General features: G+C 44.2%; 1 protein-coding gene across 2 annotated transcripts in view; it reads left to right on the forward strand.

The window, feature by feature from the left end:
• The first annotated feature begins 400 nt into the window (after window positions 1–400).
• LOC126281171 (heat shock protein Hsp-12.2) overlaps window positions 401–24802 on the forward strand; it is a 99423-nt gene continuing 75021 nt past the window's right edge. The window contains exon 1 of one of the 2 annotated variants that reach the window (XM_049979852.1): window positions 401–938. In XM_049979852.1, the coding sequence (XP_049835809.1) occupies window positions 754–938 (185 nt within the window). In that variant the 5' untranslated portion in view covers window positions 401–753. The remainder of the gene's footprint in view (window positions 939–24802) is intronic. The other variant, XM_049979853.1, reaches the window with a different exon arrangement.

Genomic DNA, 24802 nt, shown 5'->3' on the forward strand with positions numbered 1-24802 from the left:
GAATTTGTTTTTATTTAACTTCTCGTGCTATAAAAGTTTCTATCATCGTTTTGTTTCTCCGAAGTTTATTGGTTGTCGTGTGGAAAAAATAAATACCACTCTTCATAGGTTCTAGTCCGCTTTAACAAATCTGGTAATATTGGAGGTGTATTTACGTAACCAGTAACCGACGTTATCAGTTGATAACCTACATAACTAGTCGGTCTCCACGAGCCGTTGACCATCCTGTAGCTTGAACACGGATACACTGCTAGCAGCCAAAAAGAAACATATTAGTCATGACGCTGGCGATGTGTTGGCGCCAACCCACGCCAGCAGCAGCCGCTACGTCAGCGGTGCCACCCTCGCGTCGACACCTGCACGAGAATGTGCCAGAGATCGCACCAAAAAGCGTTGCATTTCTGGTTGCCACGTGGCAGCGACCTACGGCATTGGTAACGTAACGCATGTGCCTCCACGCCCCTCTGAAACCTGTTTCTCCTTGCGTTCGACACTTTCCATATGTGGCTCCGTCGACCTGCGACTATCGATTGCTACGTCACTGCGCCCCGGTTCCGGCGGCTGCCGCTAGAGGCGCAGCTGTCGCAGCTAAGGTATTTAACTAAGTTCCTCGGGGCGGGCGCGGTATATCGCTGGAAGGCAGCATACAGTGTAGTTGACTGTGAACTCTAGCAACCGGCTACTCGCACTTCACGCTTAATTTTTTTGCTAGTCTCATCTGCCGCGTGTGACTCACCTCCTACGACAAGAACAATGGCGGACGGCGTGAAGAGGAATATCCCCATCAAGCTGGGAGACTTCAGCGTCATTGACACAGAATTCAGCAGCATCCGCGAAAGATTTGACGCCGAGATGCGCAAAATGGAGGAAGAGATGGCGCGCTTCAGGTCCGAACTGATGAACCGGGAGTCCAACTTCTTCACGAAGAGCACAACCAGGTCAGTGCATGATTCGCATTGTAATTAAGTCAAGTACTAAACTCTGTTAACTGTTCAGTGAGCCACCGGAGAGATTTTCCTTTCTATTTTATTCGGTATTTCTAGTTACCCCACTTATTATTCTTAACGAAGCGCACCGGTGCTTTAGTAACAGACTAACAGATAATTTCGATGCTCGCTTGATATTTTACAGTCACGAACTATAAGAGCTAAAGTTACGGTAACACACAAATTCTGTTAATGGCAGACAGCCTCAAAACTTTCATGTAATTTGTTTCGTGTTTATTGTTCCAGAAGAGCTACTGCAAGGTGCATCAGTTTATTTTTATTATTGAATTAAAAAAGAAAATCTTTAATTATGTTCTGTGATTGTATTGCGGTTAACGATAGGGTCCGGTGATGCAGAGTAAGGAATGTTTTAATATGCAATTAGTTGTTTTGTGTTGTACGTGTTCAAATTGTCGAAATTATAGTTGTTTGAACACTTCAAGTGGTTTCTTCGGCATTTACAAACTTCTATAACAAAAAGTAAGCGCTCTAAACAACTTACTTCTGAAAGTAGGCTTATGTAGTGTTGTCAATGAATTTAATGCTGGTGCCCTCTAGTTGTATATTGTTTTGAAGTGAGCATGACTAACAAATGATTTTCTGGAAATGAAGTATTGTTGTCTGATCTTTGTTGGGTTTCTTCCGAAAAAGTGAGATGGCACACTGCTTAAGTTACTGGATTTGTATATGGGAGAAGACGTGTTCAACTCCTCGTTCAAGTATCCTGCTTCCAGGGTTTCGCGTGGTCCGTGCATAACCCACGACTCTTTGACCACGGGGTGTTCTTTGCACTATTATTCTTCGAACAGAACATTTGTCCTTATAACACCAGACGTGGGACGAACACTAATTTCTACAACTTCTGCTCTTTATCAGTCTGGGTAAATAACAAAGTCTGAGTAACTGTGAATGCCACCTCCACAGACTGTTAGATCCGGCACAATTATCGTTGCTCATAACAGTACCCTATTAGTTTTCAACACAAAATAATATGAATGACCTAGTGGAGAATATCAGAAGCTCGCATGAGATTGCTCGCGAAGGTACTAATGTATTTAGAAAAGTCTCGAAACACTATTGAGGAAGTTTGGAAAACTGGCATGCGCAGCTGACTTCAGAACTATCCTGCCGCCACCGGCGTTCATCTGGCGTTAAGAATCGCGAAGACAAGAAGAGGAGAACCAGGACTCGTACGGATGCATACGGACTGTCACTCGTCGCTCCGTTTGTTAGAAGAATAGGAAAGAGAAGTGACTAGCATTAACACAACTCGTCCACCACCATGCACCTCACAGTGGCTTGCGGAGTATGTTAGTAGATACGGCAGACAGTTGAAGTTCAGGATGAGGTGCACACGAACGACGTTTGGTTCGATGATTGACGGTTGACCGGTGCAATCAAATGTAATGTGTTGTGCATAAATAGGCAGAAATAACAGTGTTTGCTTACACGGTTGGTGATTAGTCACTGGAAGCAGTCATATCCATTACATATCTGGGAGTATAAGCACGGAACGATTTAAAGTGAAACGACTACAGAAAACCATTGGTAGGAAATGTAGGTGGCAGGAAGAGCTTCAATGGGAGAGTCTCCAGAAGTGTAGTCGCCCCACGAAGCATGTTACAAGTGATTGAGTACCACGCTTTCGTCTTGTATAGATTAGCAAGGCCGAAAGCCTCTCGGAAACGTTCACCCGACTTAATCAGACGCCGAAGAGAGGGGTCATGCATCACGGTGATAACTGTTGAAATTCCGCGAGTGTACGAGCCTAGAAGAGTCAACCAATATATTCCTTCGTCCTGCGTGAATTTCACTGAAAGGTCGCGAAGACGAAGTTACAGGCTTACGAGGTCACACAGAGGCTTAACAGAATACCTTTATTTCCCTGCGCACCATTCACGACTGGAACGCCGGCCGAAGTGGCCGAGCGGTTCCAGGCGCTACATTCTGTGACCGCGCGATCTCTACGGTCGCAGGTTCGAATCCTGCCTCGAGCATGGATTGTGTGATGTCCTTAGGTTGGTTAGGTTTAAGTAGTTCTAAGTTCTAGGGGACTGGTGATCTCAGAAGTTAAGTCCCATAGTCCTCGGAGCCATTTGAACCACGACTGGAACAGGAAACGAGGGAAATGACGACGGCACACGAAATACTTTCCACGACACACCCTGAGCTAGCTTACGGACACAGATGCTAATGTTTATCTCCAGGGTGTACTCGTGGTTACTGTGATTACAGTACGTGGTTTGCCCACAGGACGTAAAGCGGGGTTATTCTTGCGGTGAGCGGTGAAAATTCAATTTCCTGTTGCCGACAGAGACGGCGCGCTGTTTGAAGTAGAGGGGCAGAGCAGACCGGAAGTGCGGGGGCGTCGTCGGTGGAGGCTCACTTTTTGCTCGTCGCCCGCAGGGGCGTTCCACAGTCTGGCCCCTGCCGCAGCGGAAGCTGTCTTCAATGGGAGGGGAGAGGAGGGCATAAAAAATGTACAATAAAATACAGGCCAAGCTCGCAGCTACCACACGCCGAGTGCAGACCTTACAAGGGAAGACAAACACAGGCTACGATCATTGCGGAAAGTTGGATATCAAGCCACATTCAGTGTCTCAGTAGACGCCTTCTAGCAGAAGTTGTTGGCAGGTAACATGGTGATGGATCTTCTGAATTTTTTACCAGTGAACCCGGCATGTGACGTTGAACTACCCATTTTTGAACTTACAAGGGCAAACAACGTTTACTCCCATGTAACTAATTCCCCGCTTTTCGTCACGGAAACATCGTACAACTCAAAAAACGGAGATAGACGATACTGGCAGCAAGTTTGGAAAAAAGTGACTTAAACATTCACGGTGATTAAAAAGTCTTTACAGACACTTTGCACGAATCCAGATATCTCCATTTAAGAAGTTGTATCCAAGAAAACCTCACAGACTGACATGAAAGTACAACGTGTCACTTCGGGAGATAGAGATAAAGAAAGTAGCTGTTAGATACTGAGTTAAAATAGATTTTTAATTATATCAATTGAAAATTATTCCTCCCAGGTAGCTTTTGCTACATCGCATGCAAATATGAATTAAAAATAAGAGAAAAGCAAGACCGTGTCAGTTATCTACTGACAAACACAAATACTGGGGTTAATCAGTTTTATCGACGTTAAGTTAAGAATTTCGATTAAATAGGAGGCTCCTTACTGATTTGCATAAGTCGTGACACTGTTTCTGAAAAACTTCCCGCCACGCTTTCTCATTTAGAATAATCTTTCTTTTTGCCTGTTTTGCATCAGTAATTAGCGATGAAAGAGGGTATCTGTTTCTACGACAACAGTATTAAAGAAAGGGAGCAACGGGGGGACACCAAAGAATAAATGCGCGTTTGATGACTTCTCATCATCGGTAAAGCTATCGAATGAGGTTCATTGTTCCAAGTATTCCGAGAAGATTGTAATTCACATTGAAAGGACTTTAACGACAAGAACTCCGTGATAGTAATTTAAAATGTCAACCAACGCGATCTAATTAAGTTACCTGCGCATGTAAATTCAGGAAGACAAATGAATTTCTGAAAACATATCTTACACAGTTGACTACTTGCCTTCTTGAACCATTTTTAATTACATTCGACGCAAGAGTCATTACCTATGATTTCTTTGGTAATCATTGTAGTATTAGACATGTAGTTTTGAATACCGCTGTGGTATAAAATTAGAAACAAAATCCTTTTTGTTGCCAGGTAGGGACAGACTTTTTACCTTTCTAAAAAATTGTCGCTGGAGCCCCTGAAATCTCTCAATGAACATATGTCTCCAAAATTGAAGCCGGTGTTCAGGTTGTTACAAATGCGTCGTATTTTATACACGCCGGTATAAAAGCGTAGCCTCGACAGAAATATCGATCAACATGCTGTGTGACCACATTTTATGATTATTTTTGTACCAGTAAATCAACTGTTATGCCTGCTTTGAGTTGCTCCTGAGGTGCATGCCTGATTTTCAGGTTAGTGTTCAATGTGAGCCACACTCAGTTAAATGACTCATCGCTTCTCAAAATAACTGTTAACAATTCATGCGATTATAAATAAAACTAAAACTTTCATAGGAACTGTAACAAACGATCATTCATCCCTTTCAATAGCCACTGCCGCTGTCTCCAGTAGCTTCCCTGGTAGATGAAATTATCAAAACTGGTGGAAGGGCTAAATTTATTGTGATCATATTTTCCACAATTTTAACTCTTTAGAATCTGTGAGAAACGAAACTCTGTGTGGTCAAAATGAACAGTGCTAATCAAGAACGTCTGTCGGACATGAAATGATGGATAAATCGTTTACAAGAATTCTTTCGTAAATTTGTAAGTAGTGCAATCTTTCGTCCGACTGGGAAACTAACGGATGCGAAAATTTTGTAACGGTAGGGTGCACTGCTTGTGTTCTCCTGGAGACAAACTGTTCGTGGAGAAGCTAGCTTGAAGGAGCCAGCATTGCTACGTCCGTGCGATTGTAACAGACGAGAAACTGGCTTAAGTGACGTCAAAAGTGCAGGGGAGCTGAGTAATGTTCCAGTGATACTAAAAGCGAAGCGAAGAGAGGTCTTGACACAGTTTCTACAGGCCGATTCACATCTAACATGACAGCTGTGGATCAACTGTAAAATTAAGCCAGGTTATGGCCAAACCTTACGTCGACATCTAGGTCACTGGTGCCCTGCTCTAGTTGGGCAAATATGGAAAGGAATACAGCGTTAGTCTTGCGTAACGAACCATCTTAGCATTTCCGGAATCTACAGAGAACCGGTATCAATACGACGACCAGGTTCTCCCCCACACGGGTCCTGTTCCTTAGTCACTGTGCAATCTCGATGGATACGAAGCAACTGGAATTCTTTTTCTCTGGTGGCGCTCGTCAGGGGGATCGCGTCTTTATATCAAATCATTCACTGGGTACTTGCGTCAGAGTGAATCTTTCTTAAAAAAATACAATGAAGAATTATAAAACCTTCATTTCTCATACTTCATAGGCCTTCTTCTCACTTATTTCGCTAGTCTAAAACGAAGTTTCGAACAAGTCGTTAATGGATATTCACTGAAGTATCACACTGCCATTAGTCTTGACAGTATTAATCACACACCAAAAACGACTTATGATACTTGCACCAATGAGAACTTTGCGGCTGTATCTGAGCAGCGGCAGCTGCAATGCAGCGAGCGTTAATTACACTGCAAACAGCCTACCAAATTCGCAAACGTAATTTTTAAGTTATCTAAAATGCAACAGAGCAAAATTTTGGAGACACATGATATCCTCTTCCCGTTGAGAACAGGCCACCCGTCGGATCTAACTGGGCGCTTGAACTTAAGCACTAATTGGCGACTGGGCAGATGTTGCGCTGCATCAGTGAAGCTAAAAGTGTATGTGCTATGATATAAGGAGGAAAAAAGGAGTTGCAGTTTACAAGCTGGAATGCAGATGCAGCGTTCAAAATGCAGTCAACAAAAACGTATTGATGAAGAATTGTATAAATGTATTGAAGATGGGTGAAAGTCCAAAACACGTCGTGGAAAAAACAATGCTATACAAAAGTGTTTGGTTGCTGTATTTATTAAAGTAAAAATAACTCCACATAAAAATATGGATCTTCCGTTGCCTATTGCTAGAGACCATTGTTCCGACGTAGTATTCACCAGGAGAACTCGATGGTTGCCTGGTTACCGGTATATATAACTCGTTTAGCACCATGTGCAGGGTAATTAGAGGTCTTGGCACGCAACTCAACCGTATCATGCATATCATAAGCGATACGATCAGACCCCGCCTATTTTATAGCTAGCCATACTCATCCACATACCACCTCTAATTCTGTGTCGGGAAAGTGAACTTGTACGGGAGTAAAAACAATTCATGCAGACGTTCCAATCATCAGTAGAGAAAGGCTTCGCTCTCGCCACTCACCCTGGCAACTGGAGGAATGTTTGTTGGCAACGGCTGTGATACTAGTAATGACAGCAGATAAATGGTACTCCGGAACAATTTAAGATGCTGTGCATGTCGACCAAGCCACCTGGCTTTGAATTGTCACGCAAGATCTCGTGTGTTCTTAATCAAATAAGAACCAACTATGGCAAGTGTGCCCATTTTCTGAACAAAGTGGTTGTGGGTGTGGTACTGAAAAGCATATTCACCTCGTATTTCCAGAACGTCCTAGGAGAGCTTTTGCTGATGATCCAATAGAGTTCCTGGTGAATGCGGAGGGATCGATAGACCACATTCGTGGATTGGGTATTAGTTGGTAATGTCAGATAACTGTAAATAAAGAAATAAATATTAAACCCATGATAGCAGACGGACTAAATCGTTTTGTGTTAGTCTAACAAAATGTTTCGATCGTATCATAATTGTAAATCTAACGATATTTTTACAGGGTATCTTCTGAAATTTTCCATCATACACAACGATCATAACTCAAAGTAGGAGTGTCGACAGTATTGTTAGTGGTGAAAGAAATTTGTTTATCTTGCTCCAGTTAATTCACGAACGTCAACTGTTTCTCAGTTTAAACGCACAGGCAGCCAAATGCTCCATAACTGAGTAGGATGTAGAGATGGAATTCTGGCAGCATGATCTAAAATGAGCACCATTATTCTATTGTACTCAAAGCAGCTATTGACGCGAACCCCAAATTTTACAGTAAGGCTTGTTCAGACAAATTGTGTGGAAAACAGAGGAATGTGAAGCTTTTAATACTTCCACCAACAAAATTTCAGGGAATGCATCATGAACTGCCGTAAGTAGTTTCGGTAGATATAGCATCCCGCTGTTAGAGACTTTGAGAAGACATTTTAATTAAGAGTGTTTGAAAAAATGGCTCTGAGCACTATGGGACTTAACTTCTGAGGTCATCAGTCCCCTAGAACTCAGAACTACTTAAACCTAACTAACCTAAGGACACCACACACATCCATGCCCGAGGCAGGATTCGAACCTTCGACCGTAGCGGTCGTGCGGTTCCAGACTGAAGCGCCTAGAACCGCTCGGCCACTCTGGCCGGCAGAAGTGTTTGAACTATAGGAAAAGTTTATAAATCATATGCATTCCAAAACAAGAAGATTTGTTGAATGCGCATACGGAATAATTAATGAATGGAGAATACTGGAGTAAGGAAACGGAAACATACATCAACGTAGAAGGTCACATAGTTAGATGCTTTTGGCTACACATGATATTGTCATAGACAGGAAAGGATGCAGTGTTGAAGCAGACCCGTTTTGTAACAATGCAGACACGAGGTAACACATTCAGATGGAATTCCACATCACACTCTAAGAGGGAAATTCTTTTGGCGAATATTTTATTAGAAATTCAACACAAAAATTGCCAATAATCTCTCAAGAATAGCTTCAAAATTTAAATAAATGGGTAATTTCCCATACTATTTGTGCACACCTGTTAACTGTAAATTAAATACTACAACTTGCGGTTCCTATCTCAACTACATTCCACTGCCACTACATTCCAGAAACTGGAAATTGCAAATAAATAATGGCTGCTACACGGCAGCTGCGCGTGGCTTTTATTGTATTTCCATCTGGCGAGGATGTTTACTGAAACACACACACACACTCACACTCACACACAGGCGCTCGCGCAGAGATGATCAACGCATAAACAGTAGACGTCATGACTCATGCAACGTTGAGCCCACTAAAATTTCATTGTCGGTTTCTTGGTTAACACCTGTACCCTTTATCACATCGAAATACTGCACCAGCTTCTCATTTGTAAAAAAAAAAAAAAAAAAAATAATAATAAAAGATAAAAAAGCAAGTACGAAATACTTTTTATTTCATTTTGAGAGCCCTTGACACAGTAGGGAAGGTTGATTAACATATGCAGTACAAGTTTTGACAAAAAGAGACAGTATATGTTTGATGTATCTACTGTAATTCATGTGTAGCTCCACCTGTTACTGCCAGAAATAGTAGGCTTTGTGAATGTCGCCAGCCCGTTCCAGTTCGGCGTGTGAATGCGATCTAGATTGATGATACAGAATAGTTTCTGGAAACTAGAGATGTGTGGAAACCATTTTCCACGTTCCTTAAGAAGTGCGTAGCTATCTGAATTGGACGGGAGGCGTTGCACACTGTCCAGACTGCAACGTTAGCTCCGGCTGGCGGTCCGCAAGAAGCAGTCAGTGCCTTACTGGGCGGTGACGTCATGGCGGAAGTGAGGCGCTTTGCGGCCGTGGGCAAGGCAGGCCAACGTGCCGTATTCTGCAAGCCGGCCCTGTCCCCGCTGGCGTGGGACGCCGCTGTCCGTTCACCTCCACTCCCAACGCTGCTCATTTCTCTGAATGAAACCGCACACGAATGGGTGTGGAATTTGTTTTCCACTCTTAAGCAACCGCAGCCTGTAGCATCCCTGTTTCGCCATGATAACTGTGACGTGTAGTGGTGTAGCTTCCATGATCCTTCCTGGCTCGTGACCAGTCGATCGCCACGCCTACTCATGAAGGACTGCGGTTGTAGCTGCGTCCATGTGTGCCCCTGTGGGTGTAGGGATATTCGTTATCAATAGGACTGCGGTAAGCTGAATTGGGACACCATACGAGTACGTTTATGTGCTATTGAGTGTTCCTCATGCCCTTTTTCTAACTCCGGAAGCGAGGGATCTTGCTTAAAGCTACGTTTGCCTGTGGGGTTCGATAAGCGAGTAACTATATAATCATACGGTAGGTCATTCAATTGTTCGACCCATTTTATTCTCCGTGAACACACCCCATATGAGAATACCTCCAACGCAGGTCTGCATACAGGTCTGTTGGCAAACGTGTTGAAAGTTAAAAGGCTGGTTCCACCGTAGCAGCAAACTTTTTGTCAAAAATTACTACAGTCCGCCTAACGACTATTAAGTGTTTTAAGCCACTGTCAAGTGGTAATAGCATACAGATGCATCTCTACACCCTTACTGCGGTGATGAGATGTTGGCCTACGTATACGTCAACCGAAATTACTTAATATTCGTTACGTTAGTGGACGTATTTCCGTGATAAAGTGTCGGTTGATGCATCTGTATGTAAAAACTCAATCGTGGTCTGCGCAGAAATGTACCACTGGACAATGATTTGAAACGCGAAGTACGCCATTAGTGGATGTTGATTAAATTTTTCATTTTGTGGGAAAACACGGTTCCAATCTTCGATTTTTCAGCGGTTATGGAGCCTAACGTAAAGAAAACGACTGGTCTTCCGTTGAACATTCGTCGCACAATATAACACACTCAGTTCTAATGGTCAAAACTTCTTTCAGCCATATCCCAGTTCCAAGATCTTCCATATCTCCATATCTTCGCCATCAACGACATAGAACAGTCTTCAACGCTTTTCGAAAATCGAAGAAGGCCATATCTACCTACAACTGTCATTTTTAAGTTCTTGTTTGTCAAATCGAGCAGTTTTTCACGCCAGTAGTAATTCCTGAACCTACGCTGATTTTTAAAGACATAATCTTCTTGTCCTCGACGAACGTCATAATTTTCGAGCTTAGAATATTTTTGGAACCTGCATCAGATGAACGATAGAGATTTTGATTTCGTTTTCCGTTCCTTTAACCTTTCTACAAAGAGGAATGAGTTGTATTCTTTCCCATCATAAGGGACAAGTCGCATCGCGAAGACGAGCAAGAAAAGGTGTTAAATCAGTAGAGTAATTAATGCAAAAAGAAAAGAATAAGTGGACCTCTTGCGCTCTTCGTTCTGATTAGTCCCACTTGTTTTTCAGTACAGTACACGAAACTAAATTCTTCAAAATGGTTCAAATGGCTCTGAGTACCATGGGACATAACTTCTGAGGTCATCAGTCCCCTAGAACTCAGAACTAATTAAACCTAACTAACCTAAGGACATCACACACATCCATGCCCGAGGCAGAATTCGAACCTGCGACCGTAGTGGTCTCGCGGTTCCAGGCTGTAGCGCCTGAAACCGCTCGGCCACTTCGGCCGGCAAACTAAATTCTTCGAAAGGGTAAAACACGAAAAGAAAAAAATATTGCGACATTGGAGAACTGTTTAGTGACGTTATAGATTTGTTAATGGAAACAGTCAGACATCTTCATTTACGGCGTATTTTGCAATTAGTGCTTTTTATTCGCTTAGGATAGGTTGCGAATTTACGCAGTTTTAAGCAGTGGGCACTTCAGCGTGGATTTGTAGTCACTTTTGTTAGTTTTATGCTCTTTAGCAAAGGGCCATGTGTTGCGTTCTGCAAGAGGTGAAATGTTCACTGCTGTGTCCTCTATCGTAACACCCCCACTGAAGCTGTCCATTGGCTTGTCCCGCACTTATTGCACAACTGGTCATGAGCGTATGTTCTTATTGCGACCGCCTGGTCGCTAGTAGGTCGCTGTCGGAGAGTAGCTACGTGAAGAGATATTCAGATGCGAGATTTAATGCCGTCCTACTTCGCGTGTAATCGCTTCTAGTTTACGAGCAGGGAAAGGTGTCATGTTAGCGGCATCTGAGTGGGCCGGGACAGGGAGGTCTAGAAACGGGCGCGCACACCATTCGAGGACATTAGTCAGAGGCCTGTGACGGCGATATTTCACGAGTTGCGTAGGAGGTGTTACGAGGCCGCGCTAGTTGTCATGCGTTCTATATACTCGTTGCACTTGGCAGCCCACCTATGCGTCATTTATTCAGCATGCCACTCAAGCACCCGAAAATTGCAACTCAAGGTCCAAACATAACACTTCAGCTCCATTGACAGGCGGTGAATGTTTAAAATCGACGTCATCTTCATCCGTTTTTTTCCTGGAGGGGAATTTATCAACACGTGTGTAGGCACTAAGCCAGTCGTACCGCTTTCCATATTCATCCATTTTGCTATTTCTAAGAAGCTTGCACAGGATAGAGTAGCATGGAGAGCTGCATCAAACCAGTCTCAGGACTGAAGACCACAACAACAACAACGTAGCCTCCTAGCCCAAAAATTGGCAATACCGTGAAGGCGGCATACAAAAATCGTGAAATAGCCATGAAGTACATGCTTCCATATCAAATGATTGACCTTTCGGCTCAACAATATAGGTGGCAATGACTTCGTCTATATTCTCTATATAAGGAAAGATTATGCAGTGGATATAGAAGATCGTGTCGTCCCTCGTGCAAGAAGCAGAAATATTGACCAGCATGCGTCCGACTCACACAGCGACAGGATGGTGGACAGTCGAAAGTGATACATCGTTCTGCTATCTTGCTGTACGCGACGTTGGGTATCCTACGACTATCACGCGAATCGGAATCGATGGATTCAGGAGGCCATAGCCATACACTATACACGGCCTAAACGACTACAACCGAGAGATATACACAATTTTTAGCACGCGGGACTCGCAGTCGGGTGGACGAGATTCAAATCCGCGTCTGACCATCCTGATTTAGATTTTCCGTGATTTCCCTAAATCGCTCCAGGCAAATGCAGGGATGGTTCATTTGAAAGGGCACGGACGAGATCCTTTACCATCCTTAAATCAATTCGAGCTTGTGATCTCCCTCTAATAATATCTTTGCCGCCAGGAGGACGTTAATACAACACTATTATAATCTTCCATAAATTATCGTCTTTCTGCAGGCTTCAGCTTCAAAAGTTGAATAATTTATTTCTTGAAGGAGCGTCGGTGAAACAAATTAACTTCATGAACAAACTAGTTGTTGCCAATCTGGGGGTAATTATCCCCTGAGAGGTAAAATATAATTTTATGAAGAGTAAAAACATTTGTGTTACGGTTACAAAACGTAATTATTTTTAAAAGAGTTTTACCATTATCGTTACATCGTACCACTGTAATACTAATTACGTAAGTTATCATGGTACAGTGTGGTGGAGGTTACGAATGTCGAAGCATCATCTTTGTCACATAATCCAAACTTTGTTCGGATCACCTAAGAGAATAAAATTGAGATTACACTTTACAAACGCTTAAATACATCATGTAAATGCCTTCTACGAGTCCTGTGTAGTTGCAGAAATTGTTTCATTAGCATTATTAGCAGCAGTGGTGGTAGTAGATAGGACACAATGCATTGCCAACCTGAAGTCTTCGCCAAGTTCTACCAGTTCGGAAGTCAGAAGTCCAGCAATCAAGTGATTTACAAAAAATTCAAACTCAAATTTCAAATTTGTATCAAATGTTATGGGACTTAACTCCTAAGGTCATCAGTCCCTAAGCTTACACACTACTTAACCTAAATTATCCTAGGGACAAACACAGACACCCATGCCCGAGGAGGACTCGAACCTCTGCCGGGACCAGGCGCACAGTCCATGACTGCCGAACCTAGACCGCTCGGCTAATCCCGCGCGGCAGTGATTTACAAAGAATATGGTACAGTATAATTCACTCATTTTAATTTAGTTGATTTTGGATAGGGGTGTAGATTGTGGGTGAAGCAAGTGTCACTAAGGATTGGAGTGCTCCAGAGGAAGCATGTTTTGTAACAAGGGTCTACCCTCAGTGTGAACAGTTCGCTTTCTTTTCTGAGAAGGAGTTGTGTGTAGCACTGGCAATGCACTGGGAATTTCCTCATCATTCTATAAAAAATGTTGGAAATGAGCAGAATCAACAGTCTCATCGACACAATATTTAATGGTTTAATAAAACACGCACAAAAACTATGTATCATTTATCTTTCATCACTTCTAAAATGCAGCAATCAAAGAAAATAGTTTTTCATTCTAAAGTGTAGTTAGACGCTAATGTAGACAATTGATAATGGCGGAGCGGGAGGTGGGGGGAGGGGTGTGTTGGATAGCGCAAGAGGGGGGAAGGGCGGGTAATGGTCTCAGGAAGGTTGGGGACCACTGATGTAGAGACGCGAAACGATTAGTTATTCCCCATTACAATTGTTTTTACTTAAACCAGCTAATTGTTACAGCAGCAGCGTATGCTGTTGCTGCTATAAGACGTAAATAAAATTTAAAGAGTTGCTTTCCTCCAGTGAATCAATACTACAGCACTTCTCCCTCATCCAACGTTCAGAATTTCTGAAATAGTGTTGCATGAGTAGGTAGATCAGTCGGAACTCGTGGTCTCCTCCTTTTGTACACTTTCGATCATCTTCGGTAGTCAGTTTGGATCAGCGCTCACTTACCAACGCAGTTCCACAATTCTGTGCTCGTAGTTAGGTCTCCTGCGATAGAAATGACATTTTATCAGCGTTGTAGCACTTTATTTTCAGCTCACTCCGCCACTACTTTTCTCCGTCTGGTTATACATTTGCGATCGTTTTCACTTTCGTGGCTGTTGGGCTTTTACAAAGTGGAACCACTCCCTGACATAAACCTGCAATCTGTTGAAGATAAACTGCCTTATGCGTAGGCACTCGTCTGCGTAACATTCCGGTTGAGATAACGGCTTCAGCTACGAATGTATCGTCCACAAGTGTAAATTCGTCTTCCATTAAGCTCTCAGAGATATCGAAACGCAGGTGAAGAAAAGACTGAAGGACTCTATCGGCGGTGAAAATAAGTGATCACATTTCCTTAATGCTCTGTGGAAGTGTTGGTAACTGGAAACTAAAAGTCGGGGAAGCTTTGGTGTGTAGCTGCAGGAAACTGTTGAAAAATGATTGTAAAGATAAATTACTCTGCGCGTTCGGAAAGTCTCCCCAATGTGCTATTCCCCACTATGACGTCAGAAACTCGGCAAGCTCGGCGTTCGAATGCACGCTCCCTGTGCAAACGGCTTAAGAATGGCTTCCGGAGTATAGGTGTAGAACCTCGTGGAGGTCAACGTAGGCTCGACATGCCGGTGACGCCAGCGCGATGTAGCCGTGGAGACACCTGACTGTGGATGGGGTTTTCGGCTGGTCGCTTGGCAACGCAGACGCAGCGGGAGAGATAGCTGGCAGCGTCGCGACGCCAGCGACGCCGGCCGCCATTAGACGGTGGTGGGGAGGGAGGGGGGGGGAAGGGAGAACGCTCTGGGCGCTGACTCAAGGTGTCGGGCGTCTGTGGCGACCGGCGTCCGGCGACGCGCTGAGAATAGACCGTCTGCTCCAGAACGTTCTGGCGCCCATGCGGAGCACGCAGGTGCACCGGCCGGCGCCGCTCTGCTGTTGCATCCACAGCAGCTGACGCAAGAGGCATTCCCTGGCAGCCAGCGAGCTATAAAATTTCTGCTCCGGCCGAGCTGACCGTGTGTTGTGCCATGTCCCGTGGGCTAAACGCCGCAGTCTACTTCGAGATCGCGGCAGTAAGGTTTTCAGGCCAAGTCCAGTAGTCCACACTCTCTTCAAAGATGGAATACTACAACGAGGAAAAAAACAGTCAGTCGCGTTGGCCGTGGTGAAAGAACTGTTACAGCATTTGTAGACACACGTAATGGCCCCTATCACCATCACTGCATAAGGGAAAAGACATCACTACGCATCTACGAAATTTTATTTGGCTTCAAAATAGTTCTGTGATGTTCTGAAACCGCTATGACTACATGCTCACGCGAATACTGAAAATTTCCCTTTCTCGGCAAAACATTCCATCTCTGGGCTTGGCCCGATCTCCTATTTTTATGGAGAGTAACGCGACAAGTGTACAGAGAAGAGTGAATACACGGTCCAGTCCCATTAATGTTACCACCGCCTATGTTTTAAACCAACGTGCAGTAACCACACTCAGACGGCAAGCGGCAGCACTAACTTAAAGCGTTTCGTATGAACGCTGAAAACAGTGCAGTCTTTTTCGAAATGTAGAAATGGGCTGATTTCTCTGGTGTCGAAAATGATATGATCATTGACTTTCGGGACGTAGGTGCAATCATTTCCGAAACGTCTAAGTTTGTAAAATGTTCGTTTGCATAACAAAATGGCGCTCTCCAAAACTGGTGCAGAGGCAACTTTGGTGCACCTCGACCATAGATCAGGGATCAACAACAACTACAGAGATGTGTACAGGTGAGTAGAAATGGTTCAAATGGCTCTGAGCACTATGGGACTTACCAGCTGAGGTCATCAGTCCCCTAGACTTAGAACTACTTAAACCTAACCAACCTTAGGACATCACACACATCCAGGCCCGAGACAAGATTCGAACCTGCGGCCATAACTGTCGCGCGGTTCCATATCGAAGCGCCTAGAACCGTTCGGGCACTACGGCCGGCACAGGTGAATAGACGTGGAACTCTTGAGCAAGTGACAGTTCAGGTGACCCAAGCGGCTACCAACACTGTCCCCTCAATGATCTTTCAGCGAACGTTGTTGACGTATGGGCCTCCGCAGTAGACGCCTGATTCAAGGGTCCAGGCTGGAGGAGCGAGCATTATGGTCTGTCGAATGTTTTCGTGACATTCCCTGAGTGATCTCTTTAGTCTGGAGGGCACAATGGATCTACTCAAGTACACATCTACCCCTGGGGACCATGTGAAAGAGTACGTGCAGTTTGTTTTTCCCCTACCTCCCGCATCTGTCAGCAGGCCATAGCAAAGTGCCACACTGTACGCAGTGTACGGGCGTGGTTCGGAGAGCACCAGGACGCGTTTACGGTGCTCCCTTGGCCACCAAACTCCCAGGATTTACACACAGTCGAGAATCTCTGTGATAACCTCGATCGGACTGTTCGCGCCAACGATCCTGAGCCACGAAAGCTAGTGCAGCTGGAGTCGGCATGACCCCACATCCTTACCTCCCAGAACCACATTGTCTATCTTGCTGCGCGTCTCACAGGTGTACACGCTGAAGAAGCTGGTTACTCAGGCTTTGACAGCTCGTCACATTAATGTGCCTGGACCGTGTAAATCACATGTCTGTTCCTGAAATGCAACCGTCGAAATGTTGTGGCCATCCAGGAACCTGAGGATGATCCCAGCAGAGGGATCGAAACGTTGAGCACTGAAGAGGAATATGAGGCAGCGCAACGACTCAAAGATAGTGTCATCAGTGACAACGGTCGCGAAAACTTGTAAGCTTATATTAGCAGACTGACTTGTATCGATATCATCACTGGCCTTCGGTCGAGTGGGTCTAGGATCTTCAGTCCGGAACCACGCAGTTGCTACGGTCGCAGGTTCGAATACTGCCTCGGGCGTGGATGTGTGTGATGTCCTTAGGTTACTTAGGTTTATGTAGTTCTAAGTCTAGGGGACTGATGACCATAGATGTTAAGTCCCGTAGTGCTTAGAGCCATTTGAACCATCACTGTCCTTCTCCTGGCTGTTGTCCAGTATCTTCACGGTGTAGGCATCTTAATTACTATAGTTGGCAACGTTAGTGGTAGAGGGAGGCGGGATCTCCTTCCTATGGCCATGCCTTTTCCTCCCAGGACGGAATTCGTATACCTCAACTGCCGACGTCGTTATCCCGAGTGAAAGAGTGCGAAAGTTTTCTACATGTTTGCGAATCGAGTAACTGAGGTGGATATTGTATCAGCCCGAAATTCACCTATTCGGTTGTGGACTATCGCTTAAAAACCACATGCAGGCTGGCCGGCTCACCAGCCCTCGTCGTTAATCCCCCGTGCAGTTTAGACTCAGGTTCGGCGTGTCTCCCCGAATGCCAGAAGCAGCGTGCGGCTATCGAGGCGGGTGAATGTCATCACTAGTACCCAACGAAATAAATTTTACTCATTTGCTTCATATTTCAGTTGTTGGATTTTGTCTCGAAAAGCATTAATAATAAACTTTCAGTAACAGACTTTCTGGTAGATGAAAACTCTGCCGGATCCAGATTCGAACTCGAGACCTTTGCCTTTCACGGGCAAGTGCTCTACTGACTGAGCCACCCAAGCACGACTCACGATCCGTCCGCACAGTCTCAGAGTATCAGTACTTTCTTCTGGCGAGATAGTGCTGCGAGTTTCGCAGGAGAGCTTCTGTGAACTTTGGAAAGCAAGAGAATTTTTTTTTCTGTACACTTTTATTTTTAAAATAATGTAAGAAAAATATTTAGTTTTTGTAGGTGTTTCATTAAATCACGAACAAATGAGTGAACGAGACAGTTGCTACAGTTTGCTCATGATCATCTTGGATATTTGTGGTAAGGTCGTATGGGACCAAACCGCTGAGGTCATCGGCCCCTTAAGCTTACACAATCTAGCTTACGCCTAGGAAAACACACACACACACCCATGGCCGAGAGACGACTCGAACCTCCGACGTGAGGAGCCGCGCGGACCGTGGCAAGGCGCCTCAGACCGATCGGCTAGCACGCGCGGCTATGATGATATTTGTTAATAGAATAATGTAAGGAAGGAGGAAGGAAGGAATTTTAGGGCTTAACATCGCATCGACAACGACGTAATTGGACAAGGAGCACGACCTCTGATCGTTTCAAGATGGGGAAGAGAGTAGGCCGGTCTCTTCAGGGGAACCATCCGAACGATAGGTGGAGCTATTTAGGGAAATAATGGAAAAACTAAATAGGATCGTCGGATGCGGATTCATCCTAACCACAGCGCCACATCGCTCGGTTAGGATGATGGAGCAATTCTGAGTGTAACGCCAGTGCTATCTACAAACCCTAATCAGAAAAGAAAAAGCTAACTGTCCACTTACAGGGTAGACACTTGTTGCAAAACATGCTTTCTCTGCAACACTGCCGCGCGGGATTAGCCGAGCGGTCTGTAGGCGCTGCAGTCATGGATTGTGCGGCTCATCCCGGCGGAGGTTCGAGTCCTCCCTCGGGCATGTGTGTGTGTGTTTGTCCTTAGGATAATTTAGGTTAAGTAGTGTGTAAGCTTAGGGACTGATGACCTTAGCAGTTAAGTCCCATAAGGTTTCACACACATTTGAACATTTTTTTCTGCGACACTCCTCTCCCTATCGACACTCTGCAGCTCCATTTAAAATGAACCAAGTGAAAATTTCTGGACTATATTTACTGTTTGTAAATGACTTGATTGCTAGACTCTTCTCAACTGGCAGGAATTCGAAGACTTTAAGCTGCCAATACTTTGTGTCCGACCACTGCCACTAACAGAGAAGGAATTTTCATAAGACATTTTATATGTGGCACATACGTCTCAGTTTTACTATCATAGATGTGTGGTACAAAGTAAAAAGTATGTGTGTGGGTTGACTGTGTGAGGAAGATAATTGTCATATATCAGTTTCAGAAACTATAAACTGTACCACAAGGTCTCAGGCGATCATGCTAGTATTTGACAAAAGATGTATTTAGTGGCAGTTTATGTAACAAGAATTACAATCTGACGAAACAGTGATAATTTTAATGATCCTTTAAAAATAATTTAGTGTTCGGGACCGAGTCATAATCCAACCCTTTTGGTTTTACCCCTCAGAAAATTTCCTTTTAGCCCTCACTGAGTGCCGGCCGCTGTGGCCGAGCGGTTCTAGGCGTTTCAGTCCGTAACCGCGCTGCTACGGTCGCAGGTTCGAATCCTGTCTCGGGCATGGATGTGTGTGATGTCCTTAGGTTAGTTAGATTTAAATAGTTCTAATTCCAGGGGAATGATGACCTCAGATGTTAAGTCCCAAAATGCTCAGAGCCATTTGAACCATTTTTGAACTCTCAAGGAGTAATTACCGCCAGAGCCGGCCGGAGTGGCCGAGCGGTTCTAGGCGCTACGGTCTGGAACCGCGCGACCGCTATGGTCGCAGGTTCGAATCCTGCCTCGGGCATGGATGTGTGTGATGTCCTTCGGTTAGTTAGGTTTAAGTAGTTCTAGGGGACTGATGACCTTGGCAGTTGAGTCCCATAGTGCTCAGAGCCATTTGAACCATTTAATTACCGCCAGGTTGGAAACCACTGCCATACGACAACCAGTTCTGACTTGCTCACCTCGGGCCCTACGGTGCGGAGCTTCCTAGTTACACTTCGCATCGTCCTTCGGGTAGTCTTGGTTGCTCCGTGAGGCGCCTCGCAGACAGACGATTGAGTTGGTGTCAGCGGGCGCCAGACAGTCGCGTCAGAAGGCTTCCGGTAGCCGCGCGGTGCCTGGCGCGCCGGTGATGGACTGTGCCGTGTGAGGATAGGATCAATAAGCCCCGGCGGCCTCCTTTGGCCACAACTATCGACCCGGCGCGTCCCGCCTGCAGGATTCGCCGGCGCCGCCTTCCGTCTTTTATGGCTCGCGATCCTGCGGCTCCTTCGTGTGTCTGCACAGTCACTGGGGGGTAAGGCGACTGCTACCGGGAACGTCTGTCAGGCATTTTCGGAAATCTTCCAAGAGATTTATGCGGTCCGTTTTCGACAGGAAAGATGTCGCAGGATTTCATCTTCTGACTCCATGAAGTTCAAGGAACACCCATAACTTGGCAGTCCCAAGAAAGACGTATATTATGTTTACGGTTGTGCTGTGTTTTGTCGTCTTCAATGCGAAGACTTGTCTGATGCAGCTGTCTCCGCCATTCTGTCTTGAGCAAGTATTTTCATGTCTGCATAACTACTGCAACTTTATCCCAATTCGATTCAGTACTTGTTCATTAATTACTCTTTCCACCCACTCGCCTTTTATAAGGCTCGGCTCAGTCAAATATTTTCAGAAAAATTTCCTAACATTTAACTTTATATCGGGTGTAAAAATATTTTGTTTTTCAGGAACTCTTTTCTTACTGTTTCCATTCTATTATATTCACCTTACTTTTGGCGTCACCAGTCACCTCTCCCACCACTTTTAGTGACTAGTATCCTAGTCTGAGTTCCCTGCTATTATCAGTCTTAATTCAACCCCCCATTACTCTCGTTTTCCATTTATTGATCTTCATCTTCTAACCTATTTTCAACAAACTGACCTTTCTGCTCAACATATTTTTCATCTGTATGAGAAAAAGTACCACCACAGCTGTATCTTGAGAAAATCTTTATGCTATCACACGAGTAGTTTCGGCGACACGCCGGCCTGGGTGGCCGAGGGGTTCTAGGCGCTACAGTCTGGAACCGCGCAACCGCTACGGTCGCAGGTTCGAATCCTGCCTCGGGCATGGATGTGTGTCATGTCCTTAGGTTAGTTAGGTTTAAGTAGTTCTAATTTCTAGGGTACTGATGACCTTAGAAGTTATGTCCCATAGTGGTCAGAGCCATTTGAACCATTTATCGGTAACACACATTACCGCCATCCTCATGCCCTACCATTGCCAAAAGAGTATTTGATTTCCTTGGCGCATTTTCTGTAGTCTCCTTGTTACTAGCTCACATGGGCTAGCTTTCATCAGGAGTCTACACTCGACACCGTGTTGTCTCCAACACGGCATTGATCACAACACGTTATCGAGTATAGATTCCTGATGAAAGTTGGCCCATGTGAGCTAGTAACAAGGTTCATACAGTAAACGCACGAAGGAAATCAAATACTCTTTTGGTAGTGGTGGGGCATGAGGATGGCAGTAATGTGCCGCCGAAACTAGTCGTGTGATAGCATAAAGACATTCTCAAGATACAGCTGTTGTGGTACTTTTTCTCATATATATTATCAACCGAAGTCCCTCATCCATGCAATAAGATGGTCATCCATAAATATATTTTGCATCTCCTCTGCCGTCTCTGGCAAAATTACAACGCGATTAGTAAACGTAATTTTTTTTATTTATTCTCATGAAACTGTAAGTGTTTCTCCAAATTTCTTCTTGAAATCTTTAACAGCTTGTCCTATATACACGTCGAATTACAGGAGGGATAGGCTATAACCCTGTCTCACTCCATTTCAAGCAGATTCCCATAACTGCAGTCTAGTTTTTGTACTAGTTGTAGATAACCATTCACTTTCTACCTTCCACCTTTGAGTTCAGAACTCCAAACAGGATCAAGATTGTCAAACGTATCTTTTAAATCTAAAAATGCTGTAAATGTGTGGTGGGGCCAGACGAAACTAACATCGTCTGGCCACAACTTGGGTACTTTGAGCGCTCTGGGAGATGGATCATTTTTAACTACACAGTTGAAATATTTGTTCACTTTATAAGAGGAATGAATAAAAAGATTCACTTAACTTGAGACTGTCGTTTGCCACAGGAAAGCGTAGAATATTCACAGCTGCCATGACTTGACACATAAAATCACAAACTGCCCTGTTGAAGTAAATGTTCGACATTTATAAGTTCATTTGAAACTTTAACTGTCACGGTCCTACACGAAGATGTTGACTGCTGCAGCTAAGGCCTCGAACTGTGTCAGAGAGCTCTCGCTGCTCGAGACTACATTGACGTCAGCGCGAGGACGCTGCCGTACCAAGAAGCGTCTGTGATCCTCAAGAGTGCCTCCTTTACATCGTTGCGGATTGCAGTGAGCTCTTGCTACCGGCTGAGTTATTAATATGCGTTGCGGAATAGACGTGGGTTTGCCTTCCTTCAACCAGTCTTCCAAGATAAGTTGTAGACTCAGTATTGCCTCGCATGTTTCTGCATCTGTATAGAACGCAAACCGAACTTCGCCCGGGTCTATTTCTGCTAGATGTTCTATTCTCCTGCAGAAAATTGCTATTAGTTTTTGCAATTATGGCTTCTTAATCTGATGGTTCGGTACACTCAAACCTGCCTCATTGGTATTAGGATTATTACAGTCTTCTTGAGGTCTATGGCTATTTCGTCCGTCTCATACATTCACTAAACTGGTAAAGTTTTGAGATGGTTGATTGTCTCAACAATATTAGTATTACTTACGAAATCTTACTGAAAATGTAGCAAAATTTCTTCACGTCGTCTGCAACATTGTCCCAAATTTTGATATGTTTATTGCCAATCTCATTTATGCTACTCAGAATAACTTCCGCCTTTCTTTACTTTAAACCCATAATCTGAACTCATTACTGTTCATTCTGCTCAACAGGTACCTTAATGCTTTTCTACTTTCATTGGCAATAGAAATGTCGTTTATATCCTTTCACTCTGAATTTAAACCCACTTCTAAACCTGTCCTTTATTTCCTTCACTGCTTCTTCGATACTCATGTTAAACAATAGAGAAGAAAGACTGTATTTATGCCACACAGCCTTTCCAAACCTTGTTTTCCATTCGTATTACTCCATATCGGTTCTGGTACTTTTTGTACATTACCCGACTCTCTCTGCAGCTTATACCAATGTCTTCAGAGAATTTCGAACATCTTTCACAATTACACGTTGTCGAACGTTCTTTCCAAGTCGAAAAATCCTATGACAGTGTCTTGATTTTAAGCACTGCCTTTGTTATCGAGCACAATGTAAGGAATGCCTTTTTGATGCTCTTATCTCTCTTGCCATCGAACTTTTCGTCATCTAACAACTCATTTTTCTTATCCATCCTTCTAATATACTGTAATTGTCCGCAACTTCGATGCATGAGCTGTCAATCTGATGGAACGATAACCCTCGAACTTATCTGCCATGGATATCTTTGCTACCTTAGTTGAGTGAAAGATTGTGTGCCACTTAAGGAGAACAGGTTGAGATATTGGCCGGCGGAAAGTGATAGCTGTTTGCTCTCGGCAGAACGTGACTCTAATAACTGACAGAAAGATAGTCGAGGGTAAGAAAGGAATCGCGCGAAAACCGACACGGCCGAGGACCTTGCGGTCGGCAGTGCAAGCCGCAGAAGTGGAACGAAGGCTGGTGAGTCATCCGCGGTGGCACATAAGCAGAAGAGCAACGACGAATGTACACTCCCAGCGTGACACTGATAGTACTCTTACGTCGACGAGTTACAGGGCCTCGCCAAAGGGGAAGAGCGGTTCCGTCGCACGGCAAGCAGTGTATTAACTTGACTTCGGTTCAATTTCATCCTCACGAATAGCACCTTAGAGGTCGTTGTTGTTGATGATGATGATTTTGTGGACTTCAGTTGGAAGACTGGCTTCGTGCAGCTCTCCGAATAACTACTGCAACTTATAATATACTTCTGAATCTCCTACCTGTATTCATTTCTTGGTCTCCCTCTACGATCCACGCTCCCCTCCACACCCACTTTCCTCCACTACTAAATTGGTGATCCTTTGACGTCTTAGAACATGTCCTGTCAACGGATCCCTTCTTTTAGTCAAGGTGTGCCACAAATTTATGTTCTCCCCAATTCTGTTCAGTACCTTCTTATGTGATCTACCCATATAGTCTTCTGTAGCACTATATTTCAAAAGCTTCTGTTCTCTTAAACAGTTTATGGTCCATGTTTCATTTACATGCATGGTTAACCTCAAGACAGATACCTTCAGAAAAGACCTCCAAACATTTGAATCTATATTCGATGTTAACAAATTTCAATTCTTCAGAAAATCTTTTCTCTCCATTGCCAGTTTACATTTCATATCCTCTCTACTTCGATCATCATCAATTATTCCACTGCCCAAATAGAAAACTCATCTACTACCTTAAGTGTCTCGTTTCCTAATTACCTCAGCATCCCCTGATTTAATTAGATTACATTTCATTATTCTTGTTTTGCATTTGTTGATGTTCATCTCATATCGCCCTCTCAAGAGACTGTCTATTCCGTTCAACTGCTCCTCCAAGTCCTATGTTGTCTCTGACAGAATTACAGTGAAGTTAGCAAACCTTAAAGGTCTTGTTTCTTCTCCCTAAACTTTTTCTTTGGTTTCCTTTACTGCTTGCTAAATGTATATATTGAATAACATCGGGGATAAACTGCACTCCTGTCTCACTCCCTTCTCAACCACCGCTTCCCTTTCACGCCTTTCAACTCTTACAACTGCCATCTAGTTTCTAAGCAAGCAGTGAATAACCTTCCCCTCTCTGTACTTTACCCCCCGATAACTTCAGAAGTTGAAAGAAGCTCTTTCAGTCAACTTTGGAAAATATCAGTTTGGTTTCCGGAGAAATGTAGGAACACCTGTGGCAATACCAAATCCATAACGTGACTTAGAAGATAGTTTAAGGAAAGGTAATCCTACGTTTATAGT

Source organism: Schistocerca gregaria, chromosome 7 (genome assembly GCF_023897955.1).
Source record: "Schistocerca gregaria isolate iqSchGreg1 chromosome 7, iqSchGreg1.2, whole genome shotgun sequence".
NCBI classification, from domain to species: Eukaryota; Metazoa; Arthropoda; class Insecta; order Orthoptera; family Acrididae; genus Schistocerca; species Schistocerca gregaria.